Source organism: Cylas formicarius, unplaced genomic scaffold (genome assembly GCF_029955315.1).
Source record: "Cylas formicarius isolate icCylForm1 unplaced genomic scaffold, icCylForm1.1 PGA_scaffold_8__14_contigs__length_24414737, whole genome shotgun sequence".
NCBI classification, from domain to species: domain Eukaryota; kingdom Metazoa; phylum Arthropoda; class Insecta; order Coleoptera; family Brentidae; genus Cylas; species Cylas formicarius.
The window spans coordinates 8,171,190-8,191,224 of NW_026844361.1; the positions used below are offsets into that span (position 1 = coordinate 8,171,190).

Sequence of the window (20,035 nt, forward strand, 5' to 3'; positions counted from 1 at the left end):
GTTTGTGCCATTCCGGCCAATTTTGTTTCCACTTTCCCGAAATGATATTCCAGCTTCTCGTAGGCCTACTATGTCTCGTTCAAATTCACTTAATCGTGTAACGATGTTTTCATTGTCCCACAGGCAATGAAACTCCAAGCAAATCCTTAATACAAAAACAATTAATAAAATACCAACACTTCATGCGTGCCATCAACTGACAAAACGTTATACTGGTTTATACTGGGTGTTGCGATTTGTGTTGCGCGTATAGTATATTAAATTTAAATCGAAGTAAAGAAAGAACTTGATATTCCGGACGCGCCCAAACAATCAATAACCAACCTGTGCCGCACTGACCCGCAATTATAGCGATTATAAAAACAAACACCTATCGAGACGAAATCGGGACACCAGTGGCACGTTAACTTTTTCCGGCCATCGCAAACAGACCGTGACGATTTACATTGGATTTCGATTAACCGTTTAATTATACCATGGACTGTGGTGCGGTGTGAGCCAAAAAAAAACATGTCCGCCACGCAGAAGAACAAGTACGTCGGCGGCCCCTTCGTCAAGAAGATCAACGAGACTCGCAAAAAATGGTGGGGGAACGATACGAAACAACCGAAAATGGTATCCAAGAGGAGCCATCAAACGGACGACGAATCCGACTCGTTGCAAAGCGAAAAACTTCGCATCGTCATTAACAGTTTCGATAAAATTCTAGATGAATACGGTAGCCTAAGCCCGACGAATAGATCGGTCCAGGACTCTACGGATTTCCTCCCTTCGCAAAGCGAAGAGTTCAGCCCGAATCTTGCCCTCCCGCTAAGTCAATCGACGCCTAAACAAGCCCCGGTTCCTAAATCTGCCACGAAAATTCCTAAACTCCTCAAAGCCAAGACGTGTAGCATCATCGAGTCCAAATGCATCCTGAAGAAGACCATATCGAATCCGGGCGCTTCGACGTCTTCAACGGACGACAAATTGGCGATGAAAACCAAAAGCCTCACGGATGTCAGTGTCACGGAACACAAACAATTCCAGCCGCAGTCCACTATCAAAGTTAAGGATTTGGTGAGACGGATCAACAGTTTAACCGATGAAGCGCCGACACTCTCGAAGGCTGTAAGCAACACGAACTTAAGCCTGTCGAAGAAGCACGGCTCTATAAGCAGAATACCCGTGAACGCTACCTTGAGAAAATCCTTTCCCAGCACTCCGTGCCATCTAGATCGATTAGATGGTAGCGGAGGTGCCAACGGGAGCGCCATTTCTAAAGCTAAGAGTATTCAAAATTTGACGAAACCGAGGCTGTCTCTGCATAAACCCGTCGATCTTGATCGAAGGACGGCTACTGCGGTCGCTTTAAAGCCTAACAACACGAATACCATTCGGAATAAAGAACCGGCTAAGCCCTGCGGGAAGACGACGAGACCTTTGAAGAACGTCCCGGCGAAGGCTAAACAAGACCTGGCAGTGAAGGTTAATGCGATGGGTAAAAGGGCAGAATCTGCACCGGTTAGAAAGGGTTCCTTGGGTGGTGCAGGGCCTAAAGAGGCGCCCAAGCCGACAAAACCTGAATCGAAAGACCAGTCCAATTCGAAAGTGCTGAGGAATCAGACTTTCAAGAAAAGTAACATCAAGACGACGGTCAAGGCAGACGCTAGGCAGTGTAGCCCGGTCAGGATCAAGCTAGACTTGAAAAAGACCCAAGCGTTTCTCGAAAAGGTATCGCCGATGGACGCGGACAAGTTTTACCTCGACCCTGACGATTTCGTGGGAGACAAAGTTCAAGGGACCAGCGTCGATAAAAAACTGGACTACAACTCCGACGATTCCGGTAATATTTCGAACGACATCGATTGTGACGAGATAAACTCGACGTCGTCGGTTAGAAGTCGGGTTAGTAGCGATTCGTTGTCGACGGTCCTGGACGTCTGCAGTACCGCCGGTTCCAGCGACGCTGGCGTCGAGTTGTGCGAAAAGGACAGCACGAAAGAGGTTAACCACCGATACCATTATGTTGATTTTGCACCGTGGTATCTTCTGTTGCTACATGTGGCACTGTTTTTGTTTGCAGATCTTCTTCAGGACGGGCGTGATCTCGCATTTGGAAGCGCAAAGGGACGAGCGTCTCGCCGGAGTGGTTATTGCCCTCCAGGCGCACTGCAGAGGCTATTTGGCACGGAAGCGGCTGCAAAAGAAGAAGCTCGAAGATCTGGCGGTGAGATGTATCCAACGGAACGTCAGGAAGTTCATGTTAGTGCGGGACTGGCCCTGGTGGAGGCTTCTGGTCCGGGTCACCCCGTTGCTGAACGTTCACAGGACCGAACAGGAGCTGCGCACCAAGACGGTAAGTGCACCGCAGGTCATATTAATATGTATCGAATTGTTATTCGTCACGGACAGCGAATTACGTTGAGGAATTAGCGCCGACCGAAATACTTTTATCGGGCTGAGGTCAATTGGCCTCGTTTTGCGTCTTTCTCTCTCTCACATAAATCTTAAATCTGATTAGTTTGGGTCGGTTCGAAAGCGTAAATCGTCGTTTAGATAAATTACACCGGGCGCAAACGTTTCACTATGGCACCGTTGCTGCTTTGGATGCGGTTTATTGACATGCAGAAGGAAGAAACGATTCTCGGAAGTTTCAACGTGTGTACGCGTCGTAATTTTTTATGGCACCTTCGACGCGCGCTTTCTCGTCAATCGACGTCTGAAACCGATAAAAAATTACGAAACGCGTTACGTTTCTCTCGCCCGGTCCTTACCATCTTCGGGCGATCGAAGCGGACGGACGAGACGGTGTTAACGGCCTTTTTCTCTAGTTTTTTTTTTTCGTACGTACGTCCGCCGACGGACAGGTTAAAACTTTCTCCCGCGCGCGTAAACGCGGCGAAAGATTATACCGCACCGCACATTCGAACTTGTTACTTTTGAAAAATCGATTAAATCGAATTTTTCTAAGTATACGCGCTTGGCAACGAAACTTATATCTCGGAAAAAAATTTTTTTTTCTGTTCTCCGCTTCCCTGTAGACCTTTCATTAATTGACTATATCTTTTGAACGGTTTGCAGCACGGCCTTTAAATTTGGCTCCTTTTAAGCCGTCCACGAGTTACGCAAACCAGTAAAAAATGAGTCTGATCAAACCAAGGCGTCCATCTTTTTGTTTAGATTTTCGGCGATTTTTTGGGCATTGCTATGGAACACGATAAGTGTCCCAAATTTGAAGCCACTTAAAATTTGACAGCTTAGCTCCCCAACGAAGCCTATTTAAACAGGGGGGTAGGGGCTGTGGGGTCGGGAAGTATTTTTAGAAATTTAAAAACTGAATTTGTAGGGTATCGAGAAAAAAATCATTTCTCCAAGTCGGTATATGCGATCGAAAAAATTCTTTAACCAAACGACGCCCAAGATCAGAAACAAAAACCTTTATTCTTGATGATTTTTTAAAAATGTGCAGCGTGCGTCGGTAATTTACAAAAGACTCCCTTTATATTGATAATTGACCATAACTAGAAGGCTGTGATTCTGTTGACAGTTTCTTTCACATTTCTATATGAACAGCTAAAACTTTTGTATCTAAAGTTTTCACATTTTGTACAGGGTGTTCGGAATATTCTGTGCTATATTCTAAAATGTCATAGGTGTCTCAAATATGTAGTCATCGACTTCAAATTTGGCAAGGAAGTAAAAGTCCGTACGCACATCTAAGCAATAAAAATTGAGCATAATAAAATGTCACCAAATATTTTTTTAAACATTTTGCAAAATTTTCTTTCAATTGTGGACAAAAAGCTAAAAGACCGTGAAAATTGTACTTTTTTGGAATAAATGAATAAACCGCAAATCATAATTCGTAAAAAATATGGTCAATCGGTTCAAACAGGATTATAGACCGCATGAAGAGCCACAATTTTTGTATTTGCGGTTTTCGTCTATCACATACGCTGCTCGGGATATTTGAAAAAATCCATATGAAAATCGCTGATTCTCAGTCCCAATTTAGACGCAATGACGTTATTGAATATTACGGCGGACTGCATAGTTTCAGAAAGAAATTATTTTCTCGAAAACAATTTACTCTATTGAAAAAATTGTTGGACCAGGAAATGTTTGAGAGCCAGGACTAAAATTTCTATTTGCGGCATTTTTTCAATTATGTACAGGGTGTGTCGATTATGGACAAAAAATCAAAAAGACCCTGAAAATTGCCGGTTTTGTGGGTATATTATTAGCTGGTAATAAAAAAACTATAAAAAAAGAAGTAATTTGGTTTAAACAGTATTGTAAACTGCATCCAAAGGTTTCGTTTATTATACAGGGTGCGCGAGGTATTTAAAAAAAAAAACATTACAAATACCTGTTATTTGTACAAATTGCAACATTTATCAAAGTTTGCCGTTTCTTTGAAGTTCGGCGAGACTTAAAAAAATGCTTTTTACATAATGGTCCGCAGGAGGAATATAGAAAAAGAATGCGTCCCTCTAGGATAAGAAACCGCGAAGCGCTTTGTTTTTAAAACAAAAAGCTGCTTTGCGCTACGCACTACGAAATTGCCCCGCCCTCCGACGATTTTTTGAAAGCAATCTTGTTACTTTAGAAAAATCGATGAAATAGAATTTTTCGAAAGTATACGCGCTTGGCAACGAAACTTGTATCTCGGCAACGGGAGGTCCTAGGGGACTCCTATTGGTGCAGCAATGATCAGCGTCGAAAAAAAAAATTGTTTTTATTTTTGTCAGTCCGTTCTCTGTTCTCCGTTTCTCTGTAGACGGGGCATTAATTTGCGATAACTTTCTAACTGTTGAGCCAGGGTATTCAGATTTAGCTCTTTTAAAAAAGTCCATAAGACACATAAGTCAATAGAAAATGGATCCGTTCAAATAACGGCGTCTATCTTTTTTTTAGATTTTCGATTGTTTTTTGGACATTGTTATGAAACACGATAAGTGTCCGAAATTTGAACCTATCCAGTTCAAATTTGGCAGTTGAATAACGTTTGGTTCCCTAACGGAACCTATTGAAATTTGGGGGGGGGGGGGGGGGTTGTCGGGAAGTATTAAAAAAAAAAATTGCGTTTGTATTTCACCTATCGTAAAGGGTGTTCCCCATAGTCCGTGCTATATACGAAATATGATAAGTGTCCTAAATTTGCAGGTATCGACTTCAAATTTAGCAAAGAAGTAAAAGTCCATGCCCACATTTCAACAGTGGAAATTGGGTGCAATCAAGTTTCGCCAAGTATTTTTTTTTATTTTGAAATTTTTTTTTTGGTTATTTTGGTTTCCAGAAAAACATGCTTTTCTTCATAACCATTGACCGGATCGTCAAAATTCTTTAACCGGCATATGTGGAAGATCCAGTGCTATAATATTTGTTTCAGGCATTTTTTCGGTTATATACATGGTTTTAAAATTATAGACAAAAATCTAAAAGACCCAGAAAATTGTTCTTTTCCAGAGTAAATTACTAACCGCTAATCATAAATTGTAAAAAATATGGCCAATCGGTTCAAACAGTGTCAAAGCCCGCATCAAGAGCCACAATTTTGGTATTTACATTTTTCGTCTATCACACACGCTGCTCTAGATATTTGAAAAAATCCGTATGAAAATCACTATACCTCGGGTTGAGTCAAAACGCGATGACGTCATTGATTATTAAGGCGCACTGCGTGGTTTCGGTTATTTTTTTGAAAACCATTTAGTCCATCGGTAAAATTCGCGGACCAGGAAACGTGGGAGATCCAGGGCTATAACCTCAATATACAAAATTTTTTCAGATACTTGGGAAAATATCATTGGAAATCGCTATCATTTGTACAAATTTTTATATTTGTTATAATTTGCCGTGGCTTTGAAGTTTAGCGATACGTGGGAGACTCTTTATACAGGGTGTATGCACAATATAATTACAGCGTTTTTGCGGACGTTCCATTGTGGTCGGCAGGAGCACGATAGAAAAACAATGCGACCCTTTTTTGACAAGAAACCGTAAAGCTGCTTTTTTTGAAATACAAAGCTTCTTGGTGCTACGAACTTGCCCCGCCCAGCGACTATATTTCGAAAGCAATCTTGTTCGTATTGGGTTATGCGCCCGGCGTTGCGAATGTAGAGGACGCTTCGATCGATTCCGACGAATAAAACAAAAACCATCTGTACTAAACAAAAGACGCCTTGGAACGTCAGGGTCAGGGAAACTTGGTGCGGGAGGTGGGGAGTTATTTTAATACACGGTGCTAATTTTGAGGCATGTCTCTCAGCGTGAAATAGGAAAAAAAAACTATTACCATGTGTTCGAAAACCTTTGTTTCCTGATGTACACAGTGAGTGTGAGTCGAAAAGATGGTCCAACGCATTAATCAATCTTCAAACTTTTGCATTGACACTTTTTTTTCTATCTTTCAAAATTAACCCTACAGGTGGATGTCAAAATATAATGAATAACCCTATACGCCCACAATAAGCTTTCGTCGACGTTTTGATTAACTTTTATATCGCGCGGGTGGATGCGGGGTAGCGTGCCGGAAGATGTTCGCTTTCGAGGCCAACGATTTTTCGCTATTCCGCGGTGCTCGATTTTTTTCTGTCTCTCGAACCGTCCAGCCCCGGGTTATTCGAAATTGCGAATTCCGATGCGGTGTACGCTATTTTTTTTCATCATTTTCGCTGCGCGTTACGGAGATAAGTAGACGCGCCTCAGGATACGCTTATTACGGGAAATGGACGGGTACCCGTTGCAGGAACGCAAAAAAACGACTCGCGCTCTAGCGGCGGGTTTCGCTAGGTTTTTTAGTACCGCGCTCCGAAGAGCCGTCCGTCTTGGCCATAGAGAACGCCAATGAAAAGAAAGTAACGAATTAAATGATAATAATCGGGGTATAGTATGACTATAGATCTACATTTTTTCGAAAAATCAGTTTGATTTCAGTTACGAGCGAATTCCAATTGATAAAATATCTATTACCTCAAAGAACCGTACTTGGACCAATTCTCTTTAATATCTATTATAACGGGCTTTTCAAGTTAAACATCAAAGGACGGACCTCAATTATTTATAGTGCAGTAAATTGGACAGAACTTAAGTTAATCACTGAACAGGACTCACCTAACGTGAGATGTTCAGATCGCATCTGTTGTGAAAAAGATTAGAGCACTTTTAGGCAGATTCAAGTTTTTTCTTCGATCTTACCGAATTGAAACTGCTCTCTCATGCACTTGTTAAAACCCATATTATTTATAGTATAACCGCTTGGGGAGATGCATCTCTCTATCTAATTAGAAAAAAAAAGAAGCAATTTATAAGGAAACAGTGTTCTTTCCGACACAAGAATTGTATGATTTGGCAAAAGTTCTCGTTTCCCGTCAAATATACTGTTGTATAACTTCCTACCTGAAGATAATAAATAACAAAATTCGTTAAGTTTATTAAAAAAAATGTAAACTTTGGATAACCGAAGAACCACGTAAACTTATGCACGATTTCATAGATTCTCGAAATAAGTATTCATTATTTGAATTATTATTTATTTTATGCAATTAATTTATTTTTTAAATAGATTTTGTTTAAATAAGTCATTTAACTGTTGTTGGCTCAATTAATATATTGTTTATATATATTGAAACTATGTTAGTTACGTAATAATTTTTTTCTACTCCCGTCTGTAAAATACCTAATTACCCACCGATCTAGCGTGCGGGAAGCGTCACTTTACCACGTCAGTTTCTTTGCCACGAATCCCAGCCACTTCGGACATTTCCGGGATTTTACCGCACGGATTTGGGAGCAATCGGATGTTTTCGGAGATATTTCCCACGGTCATGTCAGTGAATGTATTCGTATTGTTTTGCGAAAATGTAACCAAAAACTAACGGTTGTAGAAAAAGTATAGTATGCAACACGTTCAGTAAACTTTTTAACTCACTCGTTTATTAATTAATTAATATACTATAATTCTATCGTTGATGTTGGTGGTGCCATAGACAATCGTGTTACAAGTTCGTGAAAAATATAATATATTAATTAACGCTGTCCACTCTCAAGAGATTTCTTTAGTGGGTTTGTTTGTATTATATTCCCCGTATTATAAAAAAGTAAAACAACTGTATATTATTTTATGTTGTATTATTATTATTAATAGGTCTAGGACCTGTTCAGTTCAGTACGTGGTTCCACCTTTTTCTTGGTTGGCCATAATACTCTGTTCTGTTCCTTTGGACCCATAAGCTAACTTTCTGGATATAACACATATCCCTGATATCTTCTCTCTCAATTCTATCCGTAACATCTGATGTTTTTGTGGTATCAACTCTTATTTCTCTTACAGATGCAAAATTTTGTTTCTGTTGGCAAAAACTTCGCGTTCGATAACACCGCAACGTTGAAGTATAGTAGTTTAAAGTATGACTTCTTCCGTGATTATCTTGGTGCTTGTTATTTGAATACCAAGGTAGTTGAAAAATGGCACTTGTTCAGCTATAGTGTTGTAAAGTCGGAGCTTACAATCGTGAGAGTTTTGGTATTTTTTGTAACAACTAGAGCAGAGTCGTCGGCGTAAGTTGAGTTAACTGGAATCATTTCCTAAAACTTCTCTCGACTCTCATTGATTTTGCTTTTTCTTGCGAGATAACCGTCCTTGCTCAAATTTCTTGAAACCTAATGCCAGAAAATTAGTTCGACCGATATATTTACTATTAATCTACAACTCCAACTCTCTTTTTCATGGTCTTGGCGAAATGATTGACATTTTATATTGACATCACACTTTAATTTAAGAGAAAGGAACATTGAATTGGAACAATTTATTTAAATGTGAATAATATATTTGAATTCATTTAACTCTGTCTTTATAGGTGAAGGTGCAAAAGTGTTGTTTGTAGACTTGCAATCTTGTTTTTTGAACTATAAAAGAAAAATGGCCACAATCATGTTTTGAATAATACGCGCAGTTTGTATAAGGAAATGATAAACGTTTTGATATCATCAATTTTTCCATTTTTCTTCGTATCTCGGAAAATACGGGTGCTACCCAAAATCTAATTATACCATCTTTCAAGTCTCTAAAAGTAGGTCAATAATGTGCGAACGGCCTCTTTGTATTTTTAATAATAACGAACACATCAGATCCCGTTTTGGCGATATAAACCTCCGTATAGTAGTGTCGTTTATTATTTTAATATTGACAGTGCAAAAATTGTCAGAACGTTATCGCCTTCGTGATCTCGATTTACGCCGTTTTGCGTTAAAAAATGGAACCGGTCTTGCGGTACCAAGGACGGTACGGGTGCGGCACCCTTTAGAAATGCGGGTCGAAAAAAGCTTTCCGATGACGAGGAGAAAAATTGTCTACTTAATAAATTGTTTTAAAACGGCGCGTTTTTCGCATAGAAAAGTTTAAACTTTTCTCCTTTCCTTTCGCAGGAAGAGCTGGAAGCTTTGAAACTCAAGTTGCAAAAGATCGAAAATGAGAGGACATCGTTGCAGCACGAAACCGATAAGCTGGAAGCTAAGGTGAGTGATTATTTATTTTCTCTTTTGGTTACAACAGTGTCCTTTTAAATATATACTAGTATCTGTATGACTACATAATATTAGGCGAGGCTTTGTTATCAACAAAGCAAAAAAGAAATAAGAAAAAGATGCGTATAACACTTACCATCAACACTTTTTCAAAATAGGCATTTGTAAATCGGTCGTCGGTTTGTTGTTAACGGTAGAAACGTACACAAACCTACTGGTTAGTTGCAAAAATTAAAAACCAAATTAACAGATTTATACATATACATACATTATACAATAATACATTAAACATTATTTATTGGCAGTGGAAAAATGTAATAAAAGTAGTTGGAAGTAATAAGCGAAAAATATGAAGTGCTTCCGGTCATTTTTATTCTAAATATGCCCAAAATGTAATGAAAAAGATCGAAATATTTCATGCATTTTTAAAATAGAAACTTAACGATGCTGCTATGCCCTTAAGCGTACCCCATTCGATTTTTAGGAAAAACGAAATTTCAAAGCAAACCAATAAAAAACACAGGCGGAGGCAGTTTCTTCTTCCATAATTGCGACGTTTATCATCGTAAGGGCTTAACCCGATCTTCTTTTGGGATACTATGTGCAACTCCAGTTTGCTCGCTCTTATTAAATTCTGCGATATGTTTTTTATACAATTTTTTTGCAAACAATCGACGAAATCTTCAATAGTTATCTTAGTTTTGATGAAGTTTTTAGATTCACTTTCAAATTCTTCGCGATTTGTTTCTGCGGCCATCAATTCTTGCTTTGCGGCCTCTTCTTCCCTCGGTTGTTTTATGTAATCTGCGTACATTTTAGCTCTAAATCCGACAAAATGAGACATAATTCGTCCATTATTCTCATCCTTCATCAGACCCAAAACCTTTTTATTGACTCTGGGTAATATCGTGAAGGCAAAGAAAAAGTAAAAAAAATATGTATACGTTTTAAGGAAAGTGAAATCAAGAAAAGAGTACAAATTAGATCAAGAGAAATAATGATAATCGAGAGTACAGTGTACACAGTGTGCCAAATCAAACGATCCACTATTCGATATTATTCGTACAACTCTCCTAAAGATTTAAAATATTATCATTTTGTGGATACAGGTTGTCCCAAAAGTGTCTCCCCCCCGCCCCGACCGGACATCAATTTTGTTATTTTAAATGTATATTTCGACATTTTTGGAATATTTGGTTAAAATAAAGGTCACTTTCTTAAGAAATTCCTATTCGAATTTTGCATAGTTCAGGCAGAAATTGAGGTTATGTTTTTTTTTTTTCATATTTTGATTGCCCCATATAAAATTTTATTGCGACGCTAATGATCCAGGTATTGCAACGAAAATTTAACCAGATTCATTCATTTCATTTTAGTAGTATTATAAGGGATAAAATTGTTGGTCCCATTTTTTTTAGATCTATTTAACTGACAGAATTTTTTAATTTTGCTTCAGAATATGCCAGAAGTAAAACAACCTGTTGGACAACCCGCCGGAGAAGATTATATTTCAGCAAGATATCGTGCCCTGTCCTTGTGGCCAAGTGATAAATTTTTTAAGAGTAGATTTCCAAAATATAAATCAAATCAATCAAAATTAAAAAAAAAAACACACGCAACCTCAATTTCTGCCTAAAATAAGTAAAATTTAAATAGGAATTTCTTTAGAAAGTGACCTTTATTTTAAAAGAATTCCAAAAAAGTCCCTGTTCCATTTAAAATAATAAAGTGTACATTCCTACTTCTAGGTAACAGATCGTTCTTATGGGAACATATTGGCACAGGGCGGGTAACAAAAGCTAACGAATATATTCTTTGAATTCTGTTTTAAATTTGCTAAAAATAAACCCCTGCTCTAGACAACTCGGATATTTAGTTCGTTTTAATCGCAAGGCCGCCACCAACAAATTCACATTCTGAATGCGTCTGATACTAGTTGCCTCGTTGCTAGTTGGTAATTTTGCGGTTTATACGATCCGTGGGAAGCCATTTGCGTTTATACTTATTCAATGGGCAGTGCCATCAAACATAGCTACGGTTCTAGGTTGTTTTGGATGTATGTAGAACAAACAAATACTACAGGTATTTTGTCCAATCCGGATTGGCCTTCCTAGACGTCCTGTCTCGAAAAGAACAGAAAAATGTAAACAGTAAAGGATAGGGTGTTGATTGAGTCTTGATTACAAACAGATGCAAAAATTTGATTTATTATTAAAGTCTATTTCAGAAAGGAGTGGAGTTATAGAACCTCAGGTACTACCCTCTCCAACGAATACTCTGTCATTGTTTGGCATTGATTTCTGTATGTTACAGAAATTAAATTACAAAGAATCATAATATTTTCATCTCATTTGAGAAACTCTTCTTGATGTAATAATCAACGTGCAGACGACCAGATCGATCGATCTTTTCTTTTTTAATGAGATGTTTGTTTTTCGATAAGTTTGGTAGTTCTTTGAGGAAGCTTAATGCCTATTGAAAGACGGCCCATGAAAACCTAGCTTGGCAAGCATTGGTTATATTTTTGTCTTCCCCCATTTTAGGTACTAGGTATATTCATTCATCATCACATCCTTTTGAAATTCATTAGCGTCTTATCTAGGGTGGGTGATTAATTCTTTTTTAAAATAATAAGAGTGAACTTTTCTTTAGACGTTTTGTCTCTCTCTCCCTCAATAATTTAAAAACAGTCTACTTTCCAACACTAGTCATCCGGGAATATCGATCGACAGATTCATCGGGCAATCGCATTTTATGAAATCATGGAAATAATGGAGAATTATGGAAATACCTTTTCTTTGCTGTTCATGTTGCCATTTTATTACTATTTTTATAATACTGTGAGTACTACGGTTTAGCAGGAGATACTAATGCTTTAAACTAAACAAATAGACTTATTGAAGCCTTGAAGTAAGTATATTTTATTTAATCGGTCATTAAAATGTCATAAGCAATAATGAGGATGAGAAGTAGATAAAAATAACAATGAATCCTATTTTTTAGTATGCGATTTACAATTGAGCGGGACTGAAGGGAATTTCCTTTTACTACTCAACACTTCTTAAATAGTCTATAATTTCATTTTAAATCGATATTTGTTTAATTCCGTAGCAAAGGACAAAGAAAAAAAGCAAGGTAATTTAGATTAGTTTACAACTTACACATCATGTTCGGAAAATTCGTTACATAAGACTTTGAAATTCGGTATCGTCAAAATAGTACGTAACGAGCTTTAAATAGTACAATCTGCGAAACCGTTAGGCGAAAATAACTAACGATCGTGCGGGCGCTTGTGTCACAAATTAAAACAAAAAATATACTCACGAACCCGTTATTTGGGAAATGCTCGCGGACGTATACTGGACACGTACGTGCTAGCTCGTGCGACGTGTGTCGAAATGACGTTATAATTATGCGGCCAATTAATCAAACGCTTATTTGTAAGTCCGAAATGAAATATGTCCGTATATTCATGTGCTTTTAATTCGAAGGTATCCATGCAAAATGAATATATATTTCCTGCTAGATTTAAATCAATCATACATTTTTATTTTGGTTAGTTAGTTAGTTAAGTAATTTAAAATACACAGAAAGTGCATATCAATATTTACTGTGGGACATTTCGTTGAAAATTTGACGTTTAACCGACGTTTGTGACCTATCGCTTCACCAAAATAAAGTATGTTTCATGAAAGAATTTTCCTGGCGGACGAAAAATAATAAACAATAATAATAAACAATTATATAGTGATTAAAAACGTATATTAACAGACAGGTTGAAAAATAAACTGGAATTCTATCAGTCCATGGAGCAGGCGGTTTTTGGCGGCGGATACAGAACGCGTGATCACCTACAGTGTTTAAACGCGTTAACTGGTTCTTTGTGGACTTTCAGTGTTCGACACAGTTGAATTACCTGCTCTCCTCAAAGCATAGACCACAAATATTCAGATCTGAGTGAGAACATCTATGAAAACGTCACATCAACCATATGATTACAATCAGGAGAGGTATAATACAAGGCGACATCCTGTCATCGAAATTATTTATTACAGTCTTGGAATACGCGTTTAAAATGTTGAACCTGCATGGAAAAGGTATAAATATTGACGGTGATTGTTTGACTCGTCTCTGCTTTGCAGATGATATAGTCCTCATAAGGGACATGCAACTACAACATGCCATATACTATCTGAAGACCAAAATAGTCAACAAATAGACCATAGAATAGAACAAATGGTAGACCAATATACGTACTCGGGGGCCATGAGTAGACCCAACCAGACAGCGGAGCTGACTCAAGAGAATATTTTTATGATGGGCGGCATATGGAAAACTGAGAGATATCTTCAAGGCTGATATATCCATTGCCCTTAAAATAAAAGCTTTCAATCGGTGCGTCTTGCCCGTCTTCATATATGGAGCGGAAACGCTAACACTCACAAAATACTCTAGAATTAAAATTGTGAAGAACCCAAGTGCTGGGACTAAATCTCAGAGATAGTATTAAAAACGAACAAATTGGCCATAGAACAAATGTGGAACATATCATAGAACATATCTCAATAGCAAAGTGGCAATGGGTGGAACACATTGCGAGACTACAGGACGGTAGATGGACAAAGAGAATACTAGAGTAAAGATCTCAAATGGGTAAACGAGGCATAGGCAGACGCCCTACGAGATGGACCAACGATCTCAAGAAAATGAGTGCACATTAAATGCAGATAGGACAGATTAAGAGAGAATGGCAAAAGACTGTTAAAGGCGCATGTTTGAAAATGGACAAGAGACGAAGGCTGATAATTTTGTTTGTTTGCGTATGAAACGGTCTACCGCCATTCTGAGGCATGGAAGGGAGCAAAACCCTGGAATCAATCACCTTGCTGCTTGGTTACAAGACAGGACAAATGCACGTCAATAGTGGTCCCCTACAGAATGAACTATTAAAATTCACAATAAACTTTAATTAAAATTTAAACTAAATTTTGTTTTTTTCTTTCTTGTTCATACAGTGTAAGTCAAAAATATGGGTCAACGTGGTAATGAAATATTTTTTGTAGACTTCTAGAATTCAAGGCGGTAATTTTTTTTCAAAAATAACAGTTTTATTTATAAATCTCGCAGTTTTTCACATATTTTGCTGAAACTTGGGATGTATAAATGTCTTGTTTTAACATCGTTTTCATTGGTATATCAGCAGAGAAAATGGGTGTCCTATAGCCTCCAAATTTTCTCGATGTAGGCCTATGGTCTTAAGACAATTTCGTGTACGTTGCATATATTTTTCTCTTTTGTGTATTTTTGCTGACAAGTGTAGTTTCGTAGATAATGTATATTAATTCATAAAATTAAAAAATGACCATTAGAAAGAAACCAAAAACTTAAACAACAAAATAATTTGAATCACCGAAAAATGCGGAAAATATAATTTATTATTAAAGTGTATTTCAGAAAGGTGTCTAATATTAATTTCTCGTTAGGTATGCAACATCCTTGCAAGTTGATTTGATTCACGAATGATTCGTTGTAAATCTCTACGAACTTCTAAGGTAATTTCTAATTCCATAATCTCCACCACTCGCTTGAAGTTAAGCTTTAAGAACAGCTGGTAATTTGCAGTTCTGCTACAATCGCTAACATATCTTCCTGGAGATTTTATTAAACGTTATACACAAATCGATCGATCAAGAAACCATTTTCTCCTCTTCAGCAGTTTAAGGTCCTTCATTTTGAATGTCGTGTTTTGTTACTACAAACACAGTTACAATATCTTTTTCTCATACATCTCTCGCGGCGTATTTGACAAAACGATAATGTGCGTGGATTTGCTTCATGTAATAGTAATTTTTGTTTGGTTTCATATACGCGACATCAACATAATAACAACACTGTATTGGAATCAAACAGCCAATGTCTGGCTGGAACATCAATATACCGAAGATATTAAAACACTGATGTTCAATGTCTACAGTTAGGTCATATTCCAAAAAGCATTGGCGGATTTCTCGGAAGGGATAAAGATAAATGGTGAAACTCTTAACAGTTATTATGACAGAGAGCATCGTCTACTTGCAAAACCTAATGAATCGAATCGAATTGATTTAAAGATCAACCTCAACAAAACTTGGTTTTAGTTTATTTAGTGGTAAACAACACGACCATCGAAAGAGGGAACTCGTACAAGTACTTGGTAACCACAAACATGGATCAAACCAAAGAAATAAAAGCACGAATTGAAACTGCACGATCGGCGTTTGTCAGCCTTAAAAAGTTCTTTACTAACAGGCACTTGAGTTTGATACTGCTTGTGAGAATTCTTCGGTGCTACGTATTATCCACCCTTTTATAAGGTATGGAAGCATGGATGCGAAAGCTGATGCAAAGCAATAAACTGGTCGCGTTTGAACTCTGGTGTTACAGAAAGATTTTGAAGATTTCGTAGACTGGTTGTACAGGGGAAGATCCGAGGTAGACGAAGTATCGAAAGGCGAGAAATATCCTGGCTGCGAAATGTAAGGCTGGTTCGGCTGCAGCAGCACTGAGCTATTTAGAGCGACTGTTGCCCATACGATTTCTAAACTTCGATAGAAGATGGAACTCTGAGAAGAAGAATATTTTGGTTAACCAGTCAAAACTTTCTTGTGTTCTCCAAGATTAAGTTGGAGTCTTCTCTATGCTTGGCCAATAATATCTTGAGTAATCCATACCTACGGCTCAATCAGCCGGAAAATATTTTATCAGTTCACTGGTAATAAAAAATATCCAAATCTTCTTTTAAAAATCAGGTAAAATGGTAAGTGGTCAAAAGTGACAACAGCAGAGCGGAACTGGACAAAATTTCCCTACACTTTTCTGAAATAGCCTGTAAGTGGTACCGCAAAGGGATAACTTAAATAATCACGTGTGGTTCCGAAGTGGTGCCTTAACGATCGCATGTACCGATAAGGCCGAGTGGTTGATTGAAAGCGTCCATTTTAATACCCGTATGCATTGCGCCTGCGTTTTTTTTTACCACGAATTTGCATACCCCGGACGTCGGAGTACCGCCGCCGGTCACAGCCATCTTCCTGTTTAGATGACGAGATTAGTTGCTAGTGCGCGCCGGTGGTCCTAATAATGAGACCGGTCGGTTTAGCATAAGTTTTTTTTTTACGTAGAGACGCACGAATATACACATATACAGGACAGTAGAAGGATTACTTAATTTTGGCATGCCCCTCCCTTGGGGTAGATACCAAAATTTGAGTTTTCTTTAATAACCAAATACCTAAGTAAAGATCAAGACAGGAAATGAAATAGAACTTGCTGAGCAACCAATAGTTTCCCAGAAAATAGGAGACGTGGCTTTTGTGGAAAAGTTGGAAGAAGTGGTCGTAGAGGTTTGGGGTTTTACAAGTTTTTCCAAAACTCTTAAGGGAAAGCCGGAAAAAAGGTTCTAAATTTGAAAAATTGGAAAAAATTAAAGTATGCGCAGGGAATTAGTTTTCTCAAACTCGTAAGGAAAAGCTGGAAACTGAGTTTCAGATTCGCAGCGGTTTGGTATTTTGCAAGCAGTTGGAACGTGGCAAAATAAATCTTGCCATTTTCTTTTCAATCTCTTTAAGGAAAGGTGAAAAATGAGTGGAAAAGTTGGAAAATTAAAAGTGATCATATTTGGGTAGTTTTTGGTAAAATCTAAAAATTTTATTTATGTTATCATGAAAGTCTTTGGTAAGCATTACTTTGAAACCTTGAATTTGCACATTATAGACAATTTAACATACGAAATGTTCAAAGGAACTTATTGGCATCATAAATTATCTATCTGAATATTTAAGATGCGGGGTCATTTAAAATTGAATACGAGAATTTTAATTACAGCCGAAAATACGTCTGTTTTCCATATAAAAAATATGTCGTAACCAAATTTCTTTCTGGACATAGAGGATATAAGAGTTTTTAGAAAAAGAAAACACCTAAATAAATAAACACATGCTTGTGTTGTGCCCAAAACTATAAATATTTTCACAGAATATTCTAAATATTACAATTATTTGAACAAAAATTAAATGTATGATAAATTCTTGATTTGACTGTGTTAACATACAATAGTATGTTTACAGAACGTCAAAGTACAAAAAAATGTATACGACTAAATGAAATCGAAAACAGATAGGTATAAAAACGAAATAAATAACTGGCAAAAACAAATATTCATAAAAATGTACAAAAAAAGGTAATAGTGACCACCATCAAGAATCGCTTGTTTGTATTCCTCTACAAAATAAAAATGATGTTCCATAACGCGAACTTGTGACCTTATTTCTAATTAGGTTATATAAGCCTAGGTCAAGAAGCTATTTCGCGCCCATTTAAACTTCCTAGTTCGAAGCAAATTTGACGAGCAAGTGGGATGTCCATGATTATCTGAGTGAGTTTTTTCGAGTTAAGAATTTCCAAATTTGTGTGATACATTTATACCGGTGGCACCTATGAAATATTAATATACACAAAATTGCCGCTAATATTTTGAATTTTGTATACTTAAATATACATAAGAAAACAGAAAAAGATAAAAATTGCAAGAAGCTACCATGACATTTATATCAATTCATCTGCAAAAGAACGCGGAACTTGAACATTAAAATGAAGAAGCACAAAACGTAAACCAAAGCTGCAGATTTACAATTAAAATGAAAAATTATGAAGTTTTTTGTATTGCGTTGTTTACATTATTTAATGGATTAATATAAAAAATATTTATTTGTTGAAAAACTAAAACAGCTCTTAATTGAAAATTCTTTATTTTGTGATTTCCCATTTTATTTTACTGTGGCTTTTTTAATACCAGTGCACACAAGAACATCGCTATTTTAGTCGCGTCCACATATTTCACCCAAGTTTTAGTTCTACTAGAAAACTAGTTGGTGTTGGGGTCGGTGTTTTTTTATGTTTGGATATACAATATACACACACTCAATATTCAAATTTTCATTTCATTTTTCTAATTATTATCTATTATACACACACTCAATATTCAAATTTTCATTTCATTTTTCTAATTATTATCTATTATGTCAAGGGGCGAAATACACAAATAAATGAATAAATATAGTTTTCGGATCGCTTATCAGATCGGTCACGGATTTTAAACTCGAAATAGCCTCTCATCTCTTGATTCAATGTAGACACACATTCCATCGATTTGAATATTTTCTCTATTCCTCGTTTGTAATACACGGACGCGAGGGCAATATTTCACTTAAGCAGATGTCGGTGTCTCTCTCGCGGCCGTTTATTATTCACGCGAGAGAGTCTCTAAACAAACATGTTCAATACGCACCTGTATTAATGGTTAATGCCGTTTTACTTTGTTAAGGACCGTCGTTCGCTTTTTATGGGCGTAGAAACGTCGGGGCTTGAAAATTGCCGAATTGAAAAATAAATTGTTTTCAATTCGAAACGGCCTATAAATATCCGCGAGAAGAGCGATTAACGCAACTCGTTTCGGTGATTAACGGGTGTTGGTTTTGAACGCTAGCCAATCGGATACAGGCTTTTCTTTTACGGGCAAATCAATGTACACGGACAATTCGAAAAATAAATATCCCAATTCGATTGAAAAGTGACGAGATCTTGAAAACATCTCACAGCAGCAAGGATTCGATTGATTCGCAATGCGACAGTTTTTTTTGGATAAATGGATATGTTAGATTTATTCATAACGATATTATATATAAGTATTTTTTAATAAAATAAAGATTTAATCTAAGAAATTCCAGATACTATTCGAACGGACTCTTAGTTTACGAAAAACTTGAGCTCTAATTCAAATCACCGTTGACATGCAGCATTACAATAAACAATACAATAAATATAAAAATTGATTTGTACCGAAAACTATAATTTAAAATTCCTTGCACACTATAAAAAGAGTTTTCCACTAAAATTTTTTATTTATTTTTTTAAACTTCTTCGGTGAGAGTTCTCCTTTAGTGTAGGCAATACAATCAAAAATATACTATCCAGGAACTATAAAGATACCAAGTTTACAAAAAACATCCCGGCAATGGAAATGTCATTAGTAAAAAATAGAGAGTTCTGTCACATAATCTTCTTCTTTCGATGCATATTCACTAATAGATGTTGTGGTCTGTATTGAGGATTATATATCTTGTAGTAGTGTCTACTGCCCCTGATGTTTCGCAGCCAAAACATTATGCTCCGATTCCTCTGTTCAATTTTACCTTCGATCAGTAGGTCCAAAAACTGGCATTTGTTGTTTCGCATGATGTGCCCTAGGAACGCCGTTTTCTTCTTCTTAACTAATTGAAATAGTTCACTTTGTTTGCCGACGCATCATTTTTATTTATGATCAAAGAAAACGCCTCAGAATCTCACTGAATCAGCGTTTGTGACTCCTATCAGTATTGGAGTTGAACCAGACCTCAACTATCTACCGTACCTCCATCGATCTCCTCTGCACCCGTCAAGCATTGTGGTTATATCGTTCACGGTATATTGTATAACAAAGTGTTCACAT

General features: G+C 37.1%; 1 protein-coding gene across 3 annotated transcripts in view; it reads left to right on the forward strand.

The window, feature by feature from the left end:
• The window catches only part of LOC132706764 (unconventional myosin-XVIIIa), a 124,571-nt gene that overhangs the window by 93,588 nt on the left and 10,948 nt on the right, over positions 1-20,035 (forward strand). The window contains exons 2-4 of one of the 3 annotated variants that reach the window (XM_060678282.1): positions 280-1,986; positions 2,066-2,338; positions 9,412-9,501. In XM_060678282.1, coding sequence (XP_060534265.1) covers positions 511-1,986; positions 2,066-2,338; positions 9,412-9,501 — 1,839 coding nt within the window. In that variant the 5' untranslated portion in view covers positions 280-510. Of the gene's footprint in view, positions 1-274; positions 1,987-2,065; positions 2,339-9,411; positions 9,502-20,035 lie in introns of all 3 variants that reach the window. The other 2 variants (XM_060678281.1, XM_060678280.1) reach the window with 2 other exon arrangements.